This window comes from Oryx dammah, unplaced genomic scaffold (genome assembly GCF_014754425.2).
Source record: "Oryx dammah isolate SB20612 unplaced genomic scaffold, SCBI_Odam_1.1 HiC_scaffold_25, whole genome shotgun sequence".
Classification (NCBI taxonomy): Eukaryota; Metazoa; Chordata; class Mammalia; order Artiodactyla; family Bovidae; genus Oryx; species Oryx dammah.
In genome coordinates this window covers 102,052,955-102,074,651 of record NW_024070209.1, presented here as the reverse complement: position 1 = coordinate 102,074,651, position 21,697 = coordinate 102,052,955, and the positions used below count along the sequence as shown (strand labels likewise).

The 21,697-nt window shown below is 55.3% G+C and overlaps 1 protein-coding gene across 1 annotated transcript; it reads right to left on the bottom strand.

Annotated features, from left to right (window-relative positions):
- Window positions 1-11,982: 11,982 nt before the first annotated feature.
- LCN9 (lipocalin 9) lies at window positions 11,983-14,238 on the bottom strand. The gene is made up of 6 exons (XM_040225737.1): window positions 14,143-14,238; window positions 13,872-14,008; window positions 13,512-13,585; window positions 13,104-13,298; window positions 12,863-12,964; window positions 11,983-12,011 (listed from the first exon to the last, which is right to left on the bottom strand). The coding sequence occupies exons 1-6, from the start codon at window positions 14,236-14,238 to the stop codon at window positions 11,983-11,985; spliced, it is 633 nt and encodes a 210-aa protein (XP_040081671.1).
- Window positions 14,239-21,697: the final 7,459 nt, after the last annotated feature.

The window sequence follows — 21,697 nt, the reverse complement described above, 5'->3', positions numbered from 1 at the left end:
ATGTGATGTGGCAGATGGCGCGTCCTTTCTGCTGACCCCTGGTCCCGACTGGTGGCTGGGTGAGTGGACCACCTCCCCTACTGCCCCCGGGCCTGGGTTGGTCCTCAGGCAGGGCTGGGGGCAGGCAGCTGGGACCGTGGGGAGATGGGCCCCAGCTTGCTGAGTGACGCCAAGGTTCCAGTGTCTGCGTCTGGGTTCTCGTTCCCTTCTCTGCCGGTGTTTTTGGGGACCACTGGGTCGGGTGGGGGGATGGCAGGTGAGGTGCGTGCTTGTCGGCGGATGGGCATCTTGCGGGTGAGAGTGTGTGAGTGCTGGGTGTCGGTGGCTGCGAGTTGGCTTTGGAGGTTTCCCCTGAGAACGCGTGCCCATAGAGGCACGTGAGGGTGTGGGGTGAGTCGAGCGTGTGCAAGACCTGGCGTGGAGGGGGTGCACCTCCCTGGTTCTGGCCTTCCTGGGGGTCTCGAGCGGGGCTGGCAGGAGTGGGCCCACCCACCTGGTCGGGGGCTCTTCTGAAGATGAGCAGGGACTTCTTGGTGGGGTGGGACAGATGGGCGGGGGGAGGGGTGTCGTCTCCTCTGCGCTGACCCTGCGCTGCCCACCCTGGGTCCTGGGTTCCTTGTCTGCTCTGCTGACGCTTTCCATCTGCTTCCAGGGTCCCTGGAGGGCAGAGGCAGCAGCGCCCCTTCTCGGGTGGCTGCCAGGAACAGCCCGCTGGACAGGCTAGAGCCAGGCTTCCTAGGAGACCCTGAGTCTGGCCCCCAGGAGGAGCCCCCAGACGGGCCCCTGGAGCCGTGGGGCTCGGATGGGAGCTGCCCCAGCCCGGTCCTGCGGGATGAGGTGGACAGCATCTTCCCCGACTTCTTCGCCTGCTGAGACCAGGGGACGGGACCTTTTTGGCAGCACGTGCCACACACTCCAGCGGGGTTTTATTCTGGGTTTGGGCTGCAGCTGTGGTCTAATTCCAGTGAAGGCTGGTGGGGCCGTGGGGAGTACAGGCTGAGTATTAAAGAGGAAAGCGATTTTCCTGGAGGAAGCAAAACTTGTGTGGCTTTTGTGCAATTAACGCGATTCATTGGGCAGATGGCACTGGTTCCGTTCATAGTGCAGGCGCCTGCCTGGGTTTTGTTTCTGTGAGGTTCCCGGCCTGTGCAATCTCTAAATAATGGCGCTGGCGCTGGTGGGGGCAGGGGCTCCCTGGATTGAGACTCCTGCGTCCTGGGCCTGCTTCCCGAGAGGTGGGTGTGGGACTCCCTGCCCCTGTGATGCTGGTCCCAGGAGCTCCAGAGACGTCCATCGGGGAGGCCTGTCTCTGGGCCAGGAGGTGCCAGGGCAGGACGGACCTTTGTCTTAGAGGTGGAGGTGTGGAGGCCTCGGTGCTCCCCTCACAGGGCCTGTTGGGGGCCTGGGGCAGAGGCCGCCTGGCTTTAACGCCTGGACTCCTAGCTGTTCCTGTCCACCCCGGGATCTGGGAAGCACTGGGTTCTGGGAGGAGTGGCCCCCCCCACCCCGGTATGGCAGGGTGACCCTGTCCGCGTCCTGCTACCTTTCGGCCACCGTGAAGGTGGTGCCAGTCTCTGAGCCAGGCTGGTCAGGGGCTCACTCCTCCCTGGCCCCTGCATGTCCCTTTCTGGAGACGCTGGGTTCTTGGCCCACCTGGAGGAACCCCATCTGAGCCCTGGGCAGCCTTAATCCAGCACCCTAGGAGGGAGGGGGATGGGGTGGGGCTCAGCTCTTTCAGAAGCCTGACTGAAGCCCCAGGGGGACAGGTTGACCCACCCTGACCCTTAGAGGTCCTACTTGGACGCTTAGAAGGTGAGGAATAGGACCCCGCCCCAGGTGGTAGGCAGGGCTCTCCGGTGCTGCCTCGGTCCCACGGCTGGGGGCGGGGGGCTGGACCCGGTGCTGGGAATGGTCCTGGGTCAGGGTTGACAGCGGTGCCTGGGCTGTCAGGAAGCGTGGCAGGAAGGGGAGCTGTCACACCCGCGCCCGCCCCGGGGCCGCACACACAAAGCTGCTGAGTTGAACGCTTTAGACGACCCACTACCCCCACCCCGGGCTGGTGGCTGGGAGCTGGCCTCCCTTGCTGCAGCTGCGAAAAGCACCCCCGCAGTGGGGAGAACCCAGGCCGTTAGCTGGCCCGGTCAAGACTGCTGGAGCTGAGGAGCTGGGTTCCACGAAACGGCTTGCTTTCTGCCCCCTCCGCTCCTCTGGCCCTCGCTGAACCAAATCAGCAAGCCTGATAGCGTGTCTTGCTGGCTTGCTCTTGTTGGCTGCAATTGCATGTCTGGGGGTGAGTTTAGAAAACCAGCAAGCCGGTGATTACTGGCCAGTTCTGCGAGTTGGGGAGGCCTCAGCACAACCCTCCATCTCTCAAGGTGATCCACTCTCCTTCCGCCTACCCCAGGGGGTCCTGGTTGCCTGGCCCCAGGACACAGCAGGCTCTGCCAGGCCCAGCGGGACCCCGGCACCCTGGGGCTGCACCATCTCCCAGGCCCACCCATCCCTCAGCTCGGGCCAGTGCGGCCAGGCCTCGATGGCAGGCAGCTGGCTGTCCTTGGAGCTGACCAGCCGTCGGCCAGCACCCTTGGTCCGCCCTCCCCTGAGCCCGGCTTGCCTCCCCTGCCCCTCTGTGCTGCCCACCCTGCTCCTTGAACTTGGTGGCCACCACGGGTCAGTACTCGCTGGTGTCGTCGTCCAGGTGCCCAGTGCCACCCGGGACTCTCACGCCATCTCTGGTCAAGTCCTGCCCTGGAGCATGGCCTGCTTGGGGCCTCCCCGCAGAGCTACGCGGGGGTGGGTTCTGCTGCCCTCCAGGGGCTGGAAGGCTCTGCTTATTGGGGAGGGGGCTGTGGTCCCAGGGTCCCTTGCCCACCACTAGGCTGTGACCTCCTCTTGGCAAGGACACATCCATCCGTGAGGAGGGAACCCTCAAACTCACACTCCAGCGAACACGGGGAGCCCAGCAGCTCTCCTGTTGGGGCACTCTCTTAGGTTGAACGACAAAGTCCGGTGGGGACCAGCGTGCGTGAGTGAGGCTTAAAGAGGTCGCCGATGGGGGAAGCTGGGAGTGGTCGATGACTCCCGGGAGCCCGAGTGATGGTCCACGTGTGGGGCATCGGGGCTGAGCCTGCTTGGGCCTGTGGAGTGTGGTGCCATTAGGGGGCCCCAAGCCAGCACACCGTCACCGGAGGGGCCGCGCAGGGGCCAGAGTGCCACATGCCGGGCTCACCGCATCCCTGCCTTTTTTCCCAGATGTGGGGCGAGGCTTGGTGGGTCACACGAGGTCGCGCCCGGAGTGCTGGTGGTGGGTCGGGTCCCAGTGGCGGTCCCCTCCTCCAGCGCTGCCCTCCCTGTCCTCCCCCGGCCCCAGGGTGCTCTCCGCAGGTGCCAGGGCTCAGCTGGCCACCTCTGTGTTTCCAGGTCAGGCAGGTCTCCTGACGAGGCCAGCGTGCTTCCAGACGTCAGCTCCTGACCACTCTGCGTCACATCATCAAACTTGGGGCTCAGCTGACTTTGGGACCTGGGGTTTTATACCCGATCGCCCAGGTCTGTGCTCAGCGGCCTCCTCCACGGGGGCCCCATGGTGAGAGCACCCCCACCCCCAGAAGGGGTCCCTCCTTAGCCAGGAGCTCCACAACAGTTGCGGCGCTCAGGGCCCCGGGCAGGCCCCTTGGCATGGTCACAACCGTTTCCCGAAATGCGAATTTTCCACAGGAACAAAAGCTCTTGTGGAGGCCGCCTCCTGAAACAGACCTGTCTGAGGCCCCTGCACCCCTGTGTCCTTGCCCATGTGGCAGACAGCTTCCTCTTTGTCTCAGGGCCTAGGTGACCTCAGCCACGTGCAGGCATTCATGTCAAGAGTGCCCAACTTGCTCAGCCACCACAGAGACCGTGGAAGCCAGGGCAGCCCTGAAAATGCCAGCCCACGGGTAGCTGTTTAATACCGCAGCCAGCTCCGCAGCAGCACAGGAGCCGCGCCTGGGCAGGTGGTCAGAAGGGGACCAGCCTGTCCGGGGGCTGGCTGCAGGCCTTCCACGGGTGTTCATCCAAGTGACCCTGCAGGACCCCCAGCCTGGCGGCCCTGAGGTCCAAACTTGGGGCTCCCTCAGCCCTCCACCTTGCAAGTTGGCAGGATGGAGACTCAGGTGTCCCGCATGTGTCTCATCCAGCCCTGCATGCTGGCCCCAGGCTGCCCGCTCGCCCCAGCCCGTGCGTGAGGCTGGTCTTGTGTCTGCAGGCAGCTCCCCGCTAGTGGGTTGTTTCTGGAGGGGCTGGTCCATCCGCATTGCTCACGTCTTCCCAGAAAGAAGTCTTTGGTTGCCTTGGACCTTGCTGTGCCCTCCAGTGGTGTGTGTGTGAGTATGGCAAGCGTGCAGGTGGCCGAGCCACTGACCCAGTGGACCTTAGACCAGGAAGTGAAGACCTGGCTTTTGCATAGAGACCCCTGCCACCAAGGTGTGTGTGGCTGCCTGGGGCCCCTGGCGTGGCTGTTGGAATGGCTCTCATACTTCCATTTTCATTTTAGATGTATTTGAAATTCACAAAAGCAGTATCACAGGGCATATCTTTTTGTGTCTCGTTATTCTGTGTGGAATATGTGAGGTTCATCCACATTACTTTTAAATTAATTGTCATTGTGATATGACATACCTAACAGAGTTTATGGTCTCAACCACTTTTTAAATATGTATAATGTATTTTTAAATTGGAGGATAATTGCTTTACGATGAAGGTTGCAGTTCTAGGGTATCAGGCACACTCACATCGTGTAACCATCACCACATCCGTCTCCAGAATTTTCTTACCTCCCCAGAACTTTCTTATCTCCTCAGACTGACCCTCTGTCCCCACAAAAAACTGTCTCTTCTCTCTTCCCCCAGCCGCAGGGCCCCGCCATCTGCACTCTGTCTCTATGGATTTGACTCCTCTAGGGACCTCTTGGACTGCAAGGAATTCCAACCAGTCAATCCGAAAGGAAATCAGTCCTGAATATTCATTGGAAACACTGATGCTGAAGCTGAAACTCCAATACTTCGGCCACCTGATGCTCATTTGAAAAGACCCTGATGCTGGGAGAGATTAAAGGCAGGAGGAGAAGAGAATGACAGAGGATGAGATGGTTGGATATCATTACCAACTCGATGGACGTGAGTTTGGGTAAACTTCGGGAGTTGGTGATGGACAGGGAAGCCTGGTGTGCTGCAGTCCATGGGGTTGCAAAGAGTCAGACACGACTAAGCGACTGAACTGAACTGAGGGACCTCTTACAGGCCCTAGTGGCTCAGATGGTAAAGAAGCCTGTGTCAGAATTTCTCACTTTTTATGTCTGAATGATATTCCATTGTGAATATTTTATGAACAAATGGTGTTATATGCAACATTGGTTCACCTGTTTATCTGTCTGTGGACATCTGGGTTGTTTCAGCCTTTTGGTTGGCGTGACTAGTGCTGCTATGAACCTGGATGTGCAAATATCTTTTGGGGTTCCTGCTTTCCATTATTTTGGGTGTATACTCAGATATGTAATAGCTGGATCAAATAAAAACTCTTGTGTTTCTTTGTGAAACTGCCATACTGCGTCCCACGGTGGCTGTGCTATTTTTCGCTCCCTCTGATGAATGAGGGTTCTCGTTTTCTCCACGTTGTCATCAACACTTGTTTCGTTTGTTTTTATAACAGCCGCCCTAATGGATATGAAGTGATAGCACATTGTAATTTTGATTTCAATTTCCATAATAATTATTGATCTTGACCTTTTTTTTTTAAGTACTTATTGGCCATTTGTATGTCTTCTTGGGGAAAATGTCTATTCAAGTCCTTTGCCCATTTTTAAATGTTGCTGTTGCTGTTATTGAGTTGTAAAAGACCTTTATGTATTCTGGATATTAGTCTCTTATCAAATACAGAATTTGCGAAAGTTGTCTCCCATTCTGTGTTGCCTTTTTAACATAGTTCAGTTTTTTTTTTTCCTGTTATCTGTGCTTTTGGTTTCATGTTCCAGAAATCTTGGCGTGATCCAAAGTTAGGAAGCTCTCCCCTTCGTTTACACACAGTGCACAGCAGCGTGAAAGTGCTTAATGTCACGGAGCCGCCCAGTTGAAAGTGGCTGAGATGGTAAGAGCTTTACAGTTTAGCTCGTACATTTGAGCCATTTTGAGGTAACTTTTGTATGTATGTAAGGTAAGGGGCCACCTTTATCCTTTTGCGTGTGGAGATCCAGTTCTCCCAACACTGTTTGTTGAAATGACTGTTCTTTCCCTATTGAGTGGTCTTGGCCCTGTGGTCAAAAATCATTTGACCATAAAAGTGAGGGTTTAGTTCTGACCCCTCTGTCTACTGCATTGCTCTGTAATCTGTCTTCATGCCAGTGCCACACTGTTTTGATGACTGTAACTTTGTAGTAGGTTTTGAAATCAGGAAGTGTGAGTCTTCCACTTTGCCCTGCTTTCCAAGGTTGTTCTGGCTACTTGGCATCCCTGGAGTTCCCATAAGAATTTTTAAGTGGGCTTTTCTATTTCTTGGGATCCATATGAGTTTTAAAATGGGTTTTTCTATTTCTGAAAAAAAGAAAAAGAAACTTTAGGATTTTGATAGGGGTTGCAATGAACTGTTGATGGCTTGGGTGGTTTTGACATCTTCATAATGTTAAGTCTTCCAATCCACAAACCTAGAATGTATTTCCGTTTATTTGCATCTTTAATTTCTTTCAGCAGTGGTTTTCAGTGCCCTACTGTTTGTCTCCTTGGTTAAGTTTATTTCTGAGTATTTCATTCTTCTTGATGCTATTGTAAATGGAATTGTCTTCACAGTTAAAGCTTCCTTTACAAATTCTGTTTATTGTCAGTGTACAGAAACACAGCGGATTTTTATCTGCTGACTTTGTGTCCTACAAGTTTGCTGAATTCTTTTCTTAGTACTCATATTTTTTTTTGGTAGGCTCTTTAAGGCTTTTCTCCGTATAAGATCATGTTATCTGAAGACAGGTAATTTTATGTCTCCCTTTCCAGTGTGGATGGCGTTCGTGGGTGCACCCACGTTACTCTTGGTCCCGCAGAGCTGTGGTCGGCGCATCCTCACTGCTGAGCAGCACCCCCGTGCTGTTCCTTGGACGACGCTGCTGTCGGTGGACGTTCGGCTTCCTTATGGCTTTTGACGCTCACCCGCGGAAGCCCTCTGTTGCTGTTCAGTTGCACAGTCATGTCCAGCTCTTTGCAGCCCCGTGGACCGCAGCTTGCCAGGCTTCCCTGTCTTTCACCATCCTCCCGAGTTTGCTCAAATTAATGTCCACTGAGTCAGTGATGCCATCCAGCCATCTCATCCTCTGTCACCGCCTTCTCCTCCTGCCCTCAATCTGGAAGTCCTTTAGTGACTTACAATTCCGTTTATTTGGGGACCAAATACTGAATATTTAGTACTGCATACTAAACAAACCTTCAATACTAAAGGAATGACTGGACAGTTAATGAAATATTTGAAGAGCAGACTCGCTGGATCCTGAGCAGGTGTGCTTCTATTAAAAACTACGAAAACTTTTCCCAGAGTGGATGTGCCAGTTGGTGTCCCCAAGACAACACTCCAGAATGCTCACTTTGCATCCTTGCGGAGACTGGGTGAATCAGCCCTTAATTTCAGCTGTTCCAGTGGGTGTGACGTTGGAGGACACCTTGGCTTGGACTAACCTCTCCGGTGACTAATGACGGCAGGCACCTTCTCACGGGCGCGTTGGCCATTCGTCTGCCTCCTGTTGTGAAGTGTCTGTTCCCGCTCGCTGCCCGATTTTAAACTGGGTTGTTTCTTTTTCTCTGTTGGCTTTGTAGCAAGGCCTTCAGAGAGGCCTCTGGAGCCTCACTCCCGGATTCCAGCTTGCGGCCCTGGGCGACGGGCGAGAGCTGGCGGCCTCCATCGCGGGGCTCTGTTCCTTGGAGGACGCTTCCTGGGTTAGAACTCTGGCTCGAGGTCTGTTTACCCTCTCGGCACTTCCCAGGGACGGTTTCTCATCCTCCGTCCTCCGTCATTTCGGAGGAAAAACAAAGCCAGAGTTTCCTGCATGATGCTACCTTTGAGTTTCAGCGGGCCTGACAGTGGTTTGCATTGCTTGGAGTCTGTCGAGTGTCTAGAACCCAAACATTGTCTATAATCAAGTTTGGGTTTTTGTTTTTCCATTATTTCTTGAAATGTTCTGGTTGTTTCTTTGGGGTGTGTGTGTCACTCCCTTCTCTCCACAAAGCTCCAGTTCAGTGCACATCAGGCCTTTGGATCCTGCTTGTGGTTGCTGCCATGCTCTTCATTTTTTGAAAAAACGATTTCTCTGTTTGACTGTGCTGGATCTTAGTTGCAGCACGCGGAATCTTTAGTTCTGAGCATGTGAACTCTTTGTTGTGGCATGGGACGTCTAGATTCCTGACCAGGGATCAAACCTAGGCCTTTCCAATCAGCCCTGTTTCTAGCAGCCGTGTCTGCAGGGCGGTGTCCAGAGCTCAGGTGTGGCCTGCGGCTGCTGGCCTCTATTTCCTGGCCTCTTTCCCCTGCCTCGGGGCTTTGCGGCACCTTCCCTACCCGCAGACCCACCCACTTGGGGCCCGGCCCTCCGCACCCTACTCCTGCTCGGCCAGAGGCCCTGTCGGGCCAGCTCCGAGTCTGGAAAAAGCCCACCGGAGGGTCCTTCCTCCTCCCTTCTGCCGCGCAAGGCCAAGAGAGAAGGCTGCTCCTTTCCGGAGAGGAAGGGCGTGGGGGATCGGGGATGAAAGAGCTGCATGCCTCGGTGCCCCTGCCGGGCTGGGCGGGAGGGCTCAGCCGTCCTTCCTTCCTGTCCTCCCCCGGCCAGCCCTGGGGTCTAACCTGCCACACTCCACTGGCCCCTGGGGCTGCCTCCGCCCTGGAGTCTGCCCACACCTGCACTGGACTGGCAGAGTCCCGTCCAGGAGTGATTCATGAGGCTCAGTGGGCGTGGGTCCCGGGGACCCCTGCTCACAAGTCCAAGAAGCTCAGGATGTCAATGCCCCCTGCCCCTGCCGGACCCAGCCTCCAAAACTGCCACTGGTGTCCCCTCCAACGCTCTGAGTGCTTGACTCTGGCCCAGCTGCCTTGGAGATGGGCACCTTCAGGTGGGGCCATGTAGGGCAGGATGAGGGGTTGTCAGGGCTACCATTGATCTCTCTTGAAAACAAAATTTTTCACATCGTAACAGGTAGAATGAATGTAGATGCTGAGAAGAACATTCCTGTTTAAGACCCCACTGGCGCTCTGGGGCAACCGGAGCCTATTGTCCTCAAGCCTCTTCATACTGTTCAAGGGGACGACAGAGGATGAGATGGCTGGATGGCATCACTGATTCAATGGACATGAGTTTGAGCAAGCTCCAGGAGATGGTGATGGACAGGGAAGCCTGGTGCGCTGCCGTCCATGGGGTTGCAAAGAGTCGGACACGACTGAGTGACTGAACTGAACCGTCTTCAATTAACTTACTTAGTTTTATTTTAAATTGCAGTATAGTGTATTTATAGTGTTTCAGGTGGACAGCAACCTGATTCAGTTACATATTTATTTTTCAGTTTTTTTCATTATAGGTTTTTATAAAGTATTGAATATAGTTTCCTCTGCTATACAGTAGGTCCTAGTTATTATCTGTATACAGCAAATATAAGTCAGTCGTGTCTGACTCTTTGTGACCCCATGGACCGTAGCCCACCAGACTCTTCTGTCCTTGAGATTCTCCAGGCAAGAATGCTGGAGTGGGTTGCCACGCCCTCCTCCAGGGGATCTTCCCAACCCAGGGATCGAACCCATGTCTGTTATATAAAGTTGCTGGAGAAGGAAATGGCAACCCAATCCAATGTTCTTGCCCAGAATTCCCCATGGACAGAGGAGCCTGGTGGACTACAGACCGTGGAGTCACAAAGAATTGGACACAACTTAGTCACTGAGCAGCAACATGTATAGTTGTGTGTATATTTTAATCCCAAACTGCTAAATTATGTACCCCACTTTCCCCGTCGGTAACCACAAGTTTGTTTTCTGTGTCTGTGAGTCTGTTTCTCTTTTGTAAATAAGTTCGTTTATTTTTTTAGATTCCACGAGAGATATTATATGACATTTATCTTTTTCTTACTACACTTAGTGTGGTAATCTCTAGGTCCATCCATCTCGCTGCAAATGGCATTGTGTCATTCTTTTTAATGGCTAAATAAGTATCCCCTTGCCTGTGTGTGCGTCTTGTGTATCCATCCACCCGCAGGTGGACATTTAGGTCTCCTCCGTCGCCTCCGTGCGTTGGCTGCTGTAAAGAGTGAGACGGTGAACGCTGGGGTGCGTGTATCTTTTCAAGTTAGAGTTTCCTCCGGATATTCACCCCTGAGCTCTGACCGTGGACTGTGGGCTCCAACTTCGCTGCCCGCTGCACCTGTTTCCTTCCACCTGGGGGTCTCTGGGTCTGCGGTGGGCAGTGGGCAGCCCCAGTCCCACACAGAGCTCCAGAGCCTGGCTCAGACAGCCAGCAGCTTGGGGACACCCTGCCGTGGGCTCAGCTCCCCTCTGAGCCTCCTTCTGGAGCAGATGCTGCTTCCCTGTGGTCCAGAGTCATGAGCCCCGACCCAAGCGTCCCTCTGGGCTGCCCCAGTTCTCCCTAGACACCAGCTTTCCACACCCGCAGGCCCCAGCTGCGTGGGCAGCTTCCTGCGTGTCCCCTGCCATGGTCCAACAGGCTGGAGTGGGGTTCCAGATAGGGAGCCGGAGGCCGGGCTCGTGAGAGTGTGGGCTGCCCCAGGCTCCAGGCCATCCAGATGGAGTCTCCTTGTCCTGCATTTGGCTCCTTAGGAAGTGACTCAAAGCTCTCTATCCCCTCCGCCTGGGTCCCGTTCCCAGGGCAGCTGACTCAGCGACTGAACAGACAGTGGTGCTGGGCGGGGTGGGTTTCCTGGTCCTCCACGCAGCCCTGGCCCCCATCCGCGAGGTTTCCAGGGCAGCAGGCTGTGCTCCCCTGCAGAGGGAGGGATGGGGCCGACTCCTCCTCACCCTGGGAGGGTGCCCCCCTCAACCCGGCCTTGAGCTGCACTGCAGGCAGGTAGGGGTTTGGCAAGCACACGGGGGTAGTCTGGTCCCTATTCAGAGGGCAGGCTGGGGAGGCGGAGGGAACCCTGGGATGGGGGCAGGGGCCCTTGGGGTGGCAAGGGCTGGGCCTCGGTGAGGCCAGGGCTGGCTTGAAGCGCCCCAGGCCCTGGGAAGGGAAGGAGCCTAGTAGCATTTTCTGGGAAGGAAGGACCAACTCTCTCTCTTTAACCTTTTATTTTGCGAGCACTGGAGATTCACAGGCAGGTGTGAGAACAAATGCAGAGAGCACCCAGTCCCCCTCGTCCACTCTCCTGATGCCGACCTCCTGCAGGGCCACGGGGCAGCACGCTGCCCCCACCCATGCTGGGGTGGGTACCACCCACCCTTGCAGATGCTCTGTCCTTCCTGCCCGGCACCCGTGTCCGCAGCTGCCCAGAGCCTCCGGCCCCGTGAGAGCCCTGCCCTCCTCCAGGGCCCCTCCCGCTGCTGCCCCCTGAGATGGCTGCGATTTTGTCACCGGGAGACCAAGCCTTGGAGGTGGGCTGCTTTCACTCGACCTGACTCCCTGGAGGCCCATCGTCTGCGTGGTCTCTGGTGTGAGGCTCGACCACACTTTGTTCGGCTGCTGGCCTGCAGGGAGCCCCGGGCTGTCACAGTTGGGGGATGCTGGGCAGAGGTGCCCAGAGGTCGTGGTGTGGACATGATCTCAATGTCTCTTGGGTGGATGCCCAGTGGACAGTCAACTTCTAAGCCACGAAGCAACTGTGGGATGCTCAGTGTCCCCCAGTGAACTCGCCAAGAGGTGGGGTGAGGGCAGGGTCACTGGTATGAGAGGGAAGGGAGTAGAGAGGCGCATGGCCTGGTGGACGAGCTTGGGGACCCCTCCCTTCCAAACCTCGCAGACCCTCATCAGAGGGGCCTGCAGGTCCCTGCTTCTCAGAAGAGATGCTCTAGCGGGCCAGTCCCTGCAGGAAGAGGGGGTGAGCTTACAGGGGCCAGGCTGGATCCTGAGAGGGGAGGTCAGCTGGAGAAGGAGCCTTTGTGTGGTGGACAGTCCCGCCAACCCCAACAATACATCTGCCCTCAGATCTCAGTGTCCGGAACCTGGGAACGGGATCTTGTTTAGGGAAGAGCTCTATGCAGAGGGGATGAGGGTGAGGATCTTGAGATGAGGTTGTCCTGGAGAAGGCCGGTAGTCCGTGCTCCAACAACATGTCCTCAAAAGAGACCGAAGGAGAGAGACACGGACCCAGAGGACGAGCAGTGTGACCAGGAGCTGAGACTGCGTAATGTGGCCACGGGCCCAGGGAACTGGGAGAGGCAGGAGGGACCCTCCCTTGGAGCCTCCAGAGGGAGCTCAGCCTTGCTCACACCTGGATTTCAGCCTCTGGGCTCCAGAACTGCAAGAAGATGAACTGCTGCTTTTTGGGGCCCGGTTTGCAGTCCAGCATTACAGCCACCCCAGACCTGGAAGCAGGCATGTTTGCCGAGCCCCCACCACCCCAGGAGGCTCCCTATTTTGGGGGCAGGATGAACCCCGCATGCAGGGTGAGGGATGGGCTTGGAGAGGGGACCCCCACAGTCCCTCCGGCTTCTTCTGCCACCCGGCCAGCCCCCAGCTGAGCTCACGCACCAGAAGGCCTGGATGGGTGCCTCGACCTCGTGTAACAGGGATCTGAGAAGACAGTCAGGTTCTCAGACAGGGACTGTCTGAGGTCCCTGCCCCACCCCAGGCCCTGGGCTCCCATCCCCACCCCCTATCCCCTTGAGTGCCTTGCCAGCCCAGGCTGCTGGCATGGAAGGCAGTGACGCCTACCCTGGTTGCTGAAGGGGATGATCTTTTCTGGGCCAAGTCCGTGTGATTTGCAGGCTTTGTCGAATCTGTCCAGGAAGCTGGATTTCAGCTCTGGGAACCGTCCTGTGGACAGAAGTTTGGGGTCGTGTGGGGAGGGGAGGCGAGGGGAAGGGGTGGCAGGTGTGGAGCACCTGGAAGAGGTGGGCCTCTACCCTATGATGCCACGGGCTGCGGGCACCTCAAGGCCTGGCCAGCCCCGCACCTCCCCGGGGACGGGCCGCGGGCAGCGCGGAGGGGCCCCGGGCCGCCGTACCGTAGAGCGCCAGCACTTGCGAGGCCGTCCCGTTCCTGGAGCTCTGCATGTGCCAGATGACGTAACGCTGGTAGTCGGCCTCCAGGATCCGCAGGCTGTTCTCCCCCAGGTCTGCGCAGAAGCTCTGCTCAGAGCCTGCAGCCCCTGGGCCCCGCGCCACGGACTCTCGAGCGTGCAGGGGCCGGTGGGGGCCCCGATGCTCTAGAGCTCCCCATGCGCGCGCCCCCGCTGGCCCTCCCGCCGCCCTTTACAGGCCAGGCCCACCCCTCTTGCTTTGGGGTCAGCTGTCAGGGGGTCCCATAAACTCCTAAATCGGGGCTCACCTGGAGTGGGGCTGTCAGACAAGGGTCCACTTACAGTTGATGGTGTATTCCCCGCTCTTGCCTGTTTTGCCGCAGACCATGGCCACGGTCGTGCACTCTGCATGCAACCTGGAGCCCAGTGGGTGATGCTCACAGCGCAACCCTACCCAACCGCGTGTGACCAGCGCCCCTCACCCCTCCCCACCCCGTCACCGCGTCCCCTGAACCCCTGCCCCAGCCTCAGCACTCTGCTGCCCCCCACCCGGTGCCCCCTGCCCCACATACAGTGCCCCCTCACCCCCAGCTTGGTCAGACACCGATCCACATGGATGCAGGTGGGGGTGAGACCGCAGCGGGGCAGGGTGGGCAGGGGCCTCCATGCTCCCCAATTCCGGAGGATGGGGACTACACTCACATGAAGTGGAAACTGAGCTTGAGACCACCGTCCTCTATGACTTGAATGCCCTCCATGAAGATCCTCAGGTCTCCGCCCTCCTCTATCCGCTTCCTGTCACTTGCAGCCATGGAGATGGAGTACCAGGTCCCAGAGACCTGGAGGGCAGAGGCCGTGGTGGGTGCGGGCGTCCTCACTTCTTGGTGCCTGCTCCCTCCCGGGGCCCAGCCCTGGACATGCGGCTCCCACCCAGCATCCAGACCCCCGGGGAGGGCCCGAACCGCAGCCCCACCTTGGAAATATCATAGTTCCTCTGCACGATGCGCCGGGGGTTGAAATCCTGGGCGCAGACCAGGCCCAGCCCCAGGCTCAGCAGAAGCAGCGCCATGCCCTCCGGTGGGTGGGCACCCGGCCTGCCTGCTGCCCGCAGCCTTTATCCACCTCCCTGTGCTGTGGTTTCCGGCCCCAGCTCTTCTGCATCCTCTGCACAGGCCTCTGCTTACCGGGAACTTGGCCAAAAGCCGCTGCGGCCGCCCCCGTCCTCCGCAGGCGATGGCTGGCTCTGGCTGCTGCCCAGATGGGGCTCTGGCTGGGTCTGAAGTCGTAAAGGGAAGTGGGGACAGGCTGGTGTCTTGGCCTGAAGCCCCACCAGCCATACAGGCGGGTGGCACCGGGGCCTATCCGAGCCTTTGGATGCAAGTGGCAGAGGACGGCACCCCTTCCAGCCCAGCCTGGCCTGGGTGCTCTGATTTCAGAGCACTGAGAGGTCCTGGCAGCCACACGTGCAGGTCACGGTCCTAAGCTTTGATGGACAGGTCCTCACTCCCCTGGTGCATCCGGGCACAAGGCGGGCTGGTGGTCAGGGTGCAGGCTGAGCTGGACCAACTAGGGCATCAGACGCTAAGTCCTATTTTAGAGAACAGACACGGTTTATGTGTTGATAGAATTTTGTTTTTTATTGAGCACCTATGTCCAGGCTCTAGGGTTAGAGTGAAGCACCCAGTCTCAGGAGGTGCCTCTGGTCCGCGAGCCAGATTCCTGGAGGCCGGGCCGGGAGGCACTTTTTCACAGAAGTGCTCTCTGCACACCGGCAGCCCCTGGGATCTGGTTGGAAGGTCACAGGCTCTGTCATGGAGGACGGCTGAGGCCACAGCACAGCTCTGACATGCCTCCCGGGGTCAGGGCGTCTACGACCCCACGGGACAAGCAGGGCGCTCAGTGCTTTGGCGCTGGGGCCCCGTGACTCTGTCTAGGGTGACGCCTGCTTGAAGGGCCCTCCAGGGCTGCTGGAAGGGGCTGGATTCTTGAGCCCGGGAGAGGAGCGTCCACAGCCTGTCCCCACCACCCTCACCCCCGTGCCTGCCGGGGTCACCTTCCCACGGAAAAACAGCTTTGGATGATCGGCTCCAGGAACGATGACAGACATGGACACGCAAGTACATACATGCAAACATGCACGTGTGTCAAAGCATACCCACGCACACACACGTATTTGTGCACACACGTCCCCATCCCACACCCCAGATGCTTTAACGCATCTGACAGATCTTATAACTTGAAACGTGTTATTTCTATAATCAGAAAGATGTACTTAAAAAATATGCTGAAAAGCAGAAGAAAGGGTTTGCTCTCCTTGGGGAGTCCACGGCCTGGAAATGGCGGAGGAGAGGGCCACCCTTCTCTGTCACAACCGTGCACAAACTACTTAAAACTCCTCCCTGTAAGGTCAGCCTCTAGGGAGCAGGGAGGGATGGCAGAGGAAGTAAGATGCAAAAGAGAATTTAGAATAAGAAACTCCCCTGATGGTCCCACGGTCAGAGCCTGCCTTGCGAGGCAGGGGACGTGGGTTTGATCCCTGGCTGGGGAGCTAAGATCCCACCTGCCCTGGAGCAGCTGAGCGGGTGCACTGCAACCACTGAGCCCGTGCGACGCAGCTGAGCAGTCCATGCACCACAGAGAAAGACTCCACATGGTGCAACGAAGATCTAGCGTGCCACAAGTAAGACCCGACGCAACTAAATAAATAGATATTAAAAAAAAAATACCCTTTAGTTTTTCAAGCAGGACAAAGTCCTGTTGTCCGGCAACCATGAGGAGCCCTGGGCGGCAGAGGCATCATTGTGACCCCGACTTTCTGGGGCTTACATCATCAAAGGGGGTGCTGACATCACCACCCACAGAAGGCTCAACGCCACGCGAGCCCACCTGGGTGTCTGGCTTGGGACTCTACAAAGAGAGGCCCAAAGAGAGACGCTTGAGAAGCATCCAAGCCGGTGAGCTGCCTTGTCACCTGCCTCGGGAGTGTTGTTGCTGAGACACTCTGCTGGAGACTCCCCCGCCGTGGTACCTGCCCCGTGGCATTGCTAATACACTTGGGTTCACGGGGCCGGGGGTGGGGGACGCAGTGCCCCCTTGTAGGGCAGTGGAAGCCTGGCCGGTGTCCAGCTGGAGTATGACGTGACCAGCCTTTGCTGGCTTTCAAAGTAGGAGACGAAAAGAAATAGGTAGAGTATGTTTCGTCAGACATTTGTGCTTAGCTCAGCGAATCCATGTAATTGCTATAAATCTTCTGATGAGACACAGTTCTTTCCTTTGTCTTTAAGGCCTAGTCTCTTTCGGGCACTTGCAGCACATCCCAGCTCAGACCAGCCACATTTCACGTGCTTGACGGCCACACGCGGCTACTCTCCTGGTCCATGCAGGATCAGGCTGCGTGCTGGCCAGCCGGGTGCTGGCAGTGAAGTATCAGTGTCTCCACTCTGCTCAGAGCATAGCCCATGGCCCTGCAGACATGCGCACAGCGACCCCGCGCAGAACACGGGACATTAGCCCCGGCGTTGGCCAGAGCCCAAGTCTCCATGTTAGCACCTGACGCCTTCGTTTAGGTTGTAATCCCCGTCCCAGCGTCTGCCTGGAGAAGGCTCACGTGCTCTTAGCCTGCTGTAGTCTTGGGGCAAATGGTGCATCTTACTATCGCTGGGGGAGAAAGAGGAAAATGTTGACCTTGGGGGTGGACTCCATCCTTGTCACAGCCTCGTTTTGCTGTCGCTGCTCTCGAGTGGAGACGCTGTCACATGTCTTCTGCGAAGCCAAGGTGGACATTGATAAGGCCCAGGGGTCTCCAAGACGGCACTCAGTCCCCAGAGGAGTGGCCAGCACCCCCAGGAGACCCTAGTGGAGCAGAAGTGTCCCCGTCTCCCTGCCCTCTCCCCAGGGCTGAGCATCCTGGGACCAGACGCCTGGGTTGGCGCCCCAGTGTGTCTGAATGAGTCCACGAGTCCGTCATGGGGAGGTGGCAGGAGTTTTCAACTCTGTTTAAAACGGACTTCTCTCTCCTTCTCCTCTAGGAGATAATGAACTGTAAAAGGAAAATGCTGTTGTTGATTCTGGGTCTTTCACTGCTCCTGTTGTTTGATCATTATTCCAGGTAAATAGAAAATCTCGGTGAATTGATGCCTGCAGTGCTTGGCAGAGCTGCTCGAAACCCCCCGAGTTTTGTCCAAAGGTGTTAATAACACTTTCGAAATGAATCAGATGTTACTTCCCCTCTCTGTGGGACCAAGCAAAGTGTCCTTTCATTCTTTCATTTTTAAACATCCAACACGCAGTGATCAGGCCCTGTCTGGGCCCCAGGCTCTGTCCTAGGTGCTCAAGGAGCCACGGTAACAGGGGGAGAAGGTCCCAGGGGGAGAAGGCAGACCAAACAGAACTGAGTGTTGGGGATAACTTTAGAGACTGTCTATTTATTTGGTCACGCTGGGTCTTAGTTGCAGCGCTCAGGGTCTTCAATCTTCACTGTGGCATGCCGGATATTTAGCTGTGACATGCAAATCCTTAATTGGGGCAAGTGGGATCCAGTTCCCTGACCTGGGATCAAACCCAGGCCCCCTGAACTGGAACCACAGAGTCTTAGCTACTGGACCACCAGGGAAGTCCCTGGGATAGCCTATTTTTCATAATTAAGGTCACCAAGGAAAACTAAAATGAAGTCATAGCACCGAGTTGCTATTTCAGACAAACTACAAATGGCCCCAAAGTTCCATCTTGTTCTGACATAAACAAGAGAGCGGTGACTTGCCCTGGCAGCCTGTGTGAGCCAGGGATGCACCTGTGCCCAGCTCAGTTTCTCATGGAGAAAAATGCAAACTCCGCCTTCATTTGTGCCCATGTCTCATGGGCTCCTTCATGAGCAGTGCAAACTCCCCAGACGCCATTTGAAAAGCAGTCTTACCATGAGAGACAATGTCTTGAAAAACAAAACCTTTGCAAAACGCAGATCTGATAAAAAAAAAAAGGCTTGTATCCAAAATATGCAAAGAACTCTTAAAACTCAATAAGGAAAAGAAAAACTTTATTAAATGGGCAAAATCTGGACAGACATCTCACCCAAGAAGACATAAAGACAGCAAGTAGGCATCTGAAAAGATGCCGGACAGCATTTGTCATTAGACAATTCAGCTTCCCTGGCAGCTCAGCGGGTGAAGAACCCGCCTGCAGTGCAGGAGACCCTGGTTCAATCCCTGGGCCGGGCAGATCCCCTGGAGAAGGGAACGGCTACCCACTCCGGTATTCTGGCCTGGAGAATTCCGTGGACTGTTTAGTCTATGGGGTCACACAGAGTCGGACACGACTGAGCGACTTTCACTTTCAATTGCAAATTAAGACAATAACGACACATCTATTAGCGGAGCTGTCTGGTGTAGCCACTTTGAAGACAGCGTGATGGTTTCTCACAAAGCTAAATATGGTCTTTCCGGTGATCCAGCTTTGGTGTTCTTCAGTATCATTAATCCAAGTAATTTGAAAGTGTATGTTCACAAACAGCCCACATAAGATTTTATAGCAGCTTTATTCACAATGTTTAAAATCTGGAAGCAATCAAGATGTCCTGCAGTAGATGAATGGGTAAATAAACTGCGATGCATCCAGATAAATGAATATGAGTCAACGACAAAAAGAAACAAGCTATCAAGCCAGGAAAAGATACAGAGGAAATGTCAGTACACATTGGTAAGGGAAAGAAGCCAGAAGCCAATCTGAAAAGATGACCTACTGTATGATTCCAACCACATGAAATTCTGGAAAAGGCGAAACTGCAGAGACAGTAAAGGGATCGGGGTTTGGGGGTTTGGGGAGGAGTGGCTGGATAAGCACTGAAGATTTGGGGGCAGTGGAACGGCTTATGGTGGACCTGTGGCACAGTACCTTTTTCAAAACCCGTAGAATTTTCTAGTACAAAGAGTGAATTTTAACCTAGACAAATTCAACTCTCATTTAGGAAGTCGAGGGAATCCCAGGAAGGATTTCTGTATGTGACCAAAGTCATCGAACTGTTTCAAACATGCCAGAAGCAAGCTCCCTGAGGGCTGAGGAAGGTGCTGAGAGAAGTTATCTTGGAAACCAGTGGAGTCTGGAGTTTGTGGTTGCTCGGTTGCTCAGTCATGTCTGATTCTTTGTGACCCCATGGACTGCAGCATGCCAGGCTTCCCCGTCCTTCACCAACTCCTGGAATCTGCCTAAATTCATGTCCATTGCGTTGGTGATGCCATCCAAGCATCTTATCCTTGGTTGCCCCCTTATCTGCCTGCCATCAATCTTTCCCAACATCAGGATCTTTTCCAATGAGTCGGCTCAGCTCTTTAGAGTCTGTAAATATAAAGAGAAGATAGCCATGCAGGGGACTGTCTCTAGTGGATAACATCATTTCCTCACAGGAGGGCAGGATGGCAGCTCTGATGCCAGCGTGCGTGCGTCCGGGGATGGAACAGTTGAGTGAGTGGATGGTGAGTGACAGTGCGTGGGTAATCGGGGGACAGTTAGGTGATCCCTGCGGTGATGCATTAAAGCTGGAGACACCAGTCTGCACTCGTGTGTAGCTTCGTGGAGCAGGGGAGAGTTACCTGGGGAAGTATTTCCAGATACATGCCTCTGTGCCAGTTGGTACAGCTACATACATGCCTTCCTTTTGCCCAGCTGAGAGGACCTAGAAACGAGGAGCCCACAGGAGCAGCAAGCACTCCCAGCCCCAGACCTTGGTTTCTAATATTATTCTACAAAACAAAGCAAAACCCCAAGCCAGGCTTCCTTGGAGACGTGGCTGTTTCTGGGATGGGGGGCAGAACGTATACAGGATGAGCCTGGAGCAGAGGGACACAGGAGCCAGTGAAAGACCTTCCAGCAGATAAAGTGGGAAGAATTTGAGCAAGACAAGAACGTTGTATTGCGTTATATCCCAGAGCATAAAGCCGATCTTCCTGAGTGCACACTGATATAAATAAAGGACTGAATCCACAAGCACACAGATGGCAGAGAAGAGCCAACACCCCGTTCATAAGAATCCCGAGTAATTGGCGGAGACATTGCCCCCAGGAGGCGGAACGCGTGGGCTGCCATAGCGATTCCCTATAAAGGTTACAGGGTGGATTTTAAGTGAAGTCACTCAGTCGTGTCCGACTCTTTGCAAACCCCATGGACCAGGCTCCTCTGTCCATGGAATTTTCCAGGCAGGAGTACTGGAGTGGGTTGCCATTTCCCTTTCCAGAGGATCTTCCCAACCCAGGGATCGAACCTGGGTCTCCCACCTTGCAGGCAGATGCTTTACCATCTGAGCCACCCGGGAAGCCACTTGACAGGGAAGCAAAAGAGTCACTTGGCTGCGGAGGGGTCTGGAAACACAGCCTCAGCTGGGTGGTCAAGGTCCGTTAGGTGGGACAGGGCGTGACATGGTCTGCGAAACGCAGCCGAGAGGACCCCAAGCAGACATGCGTCAGGTGGGTCAGGAGAGGATCCTGGCGACAGAAGAAGGGCTCTGGGGACAAGCTGAGGGAATCTGACGGAAGAGAGGAGTTGAGGTCCTAATGGGGTCCCCCTGGCTTCACAGGGCTTCCCTGGTGGCTCAGCTGGTAAAGAATCCGCCTGCAATGCAGGAGACACCGGTTCGATTCCTGGGTCGGGAAGATCCCCTGGAGAAGGAATAGGCTCCCCACTCCAGTACTCTGGCCTGGAGAATCCCATGGACTGTACAGTCTGTGGGGTTGCAAAGAGTCGGATACGACTGAGCGACTTTCACTTCACTGGCTTCACCAACAGCAACGGACGCCCGCTACAAATCCAAGCTGTCGGTGATGCGGGGGCCGAGTGCAGGGGCGTGCAGGGACCATCTTCACAACGTTTGCTGTGAAACTGCTCTAAAAATAAAGTTCATTTTAAAAGGAGGGGACTCAATGTCTATCAACAGATGAATGGATAAAGAAGGTACGGTGCATGTATACAAAGGAAGACTACGTGAGTGCTTACTTTTCAGTCTTGTCTGACTCTTTGTGACACTTTGGACTGCAGCCCACCAGGCTCCTCTGTCCGTGGGATTTTCCAGGCAGGAAAGTGGAGTGGGTTGCCATTTCCTTCTCCAAAGGAACATTACTCACCTGGGAAAAAGAAAACAAAATAATGCCATTTGCAGCAACATGGATGGAACCGGGGATTATCATACTGAATGAAGAAAGTCAGACATAGAATGGCAAATATCATGTGCTATCACTTATATGGTGAATCTAAAAAAACAAAAAACAAATGAACTTACTTGCAAAATGGAAACAGATTCACAGACTTAGAGAACAAATTTATGGTTACCAGGGAGGAAGGAGAAGGCAATGGCACCCCAGTCCAGTACTCTTGCCTGGAAAATCCCATGGACGGGGGAGCCTGGTGGGCTGCAGTCCCTGGGGTCGCTAGGAGTTGGACATGACTGAAGCGACTTAGCAGCAGCAGCAGCAGGGAGGAAGGGTCGGGGAGGAAGGACAGATTGGGAGACTGGAGCTGACATGTACACATATAAAATAGGCGACCAA

Excerpts from the sequence above, each read along its gene's own strand:
- LCN9 (XM_040225737.1), bottom strand. The coding sequence starts at position 14,238 with ATGGCGCTGCTTCTGCTGAGCCTGGGGCTGGGCCTGGTCTGCGCCCAG. Across the intron at positions 12,965-13,103 it reads CGCGGCCCGTCCCCGGGGAG|GACGGTTCCCAGAGCTGAAA; the intron begins GTGCGGGGCTGG and ends TTCTGTCCACAG. Across the intron at positions 12,012-12,862 it reads CATCCCCTTCAGCAACCAGG|GGACTGGCCCGCTAGAGCAT; the intron begins GTAGGCGTCACT and ends CTCTTCCTGCAG.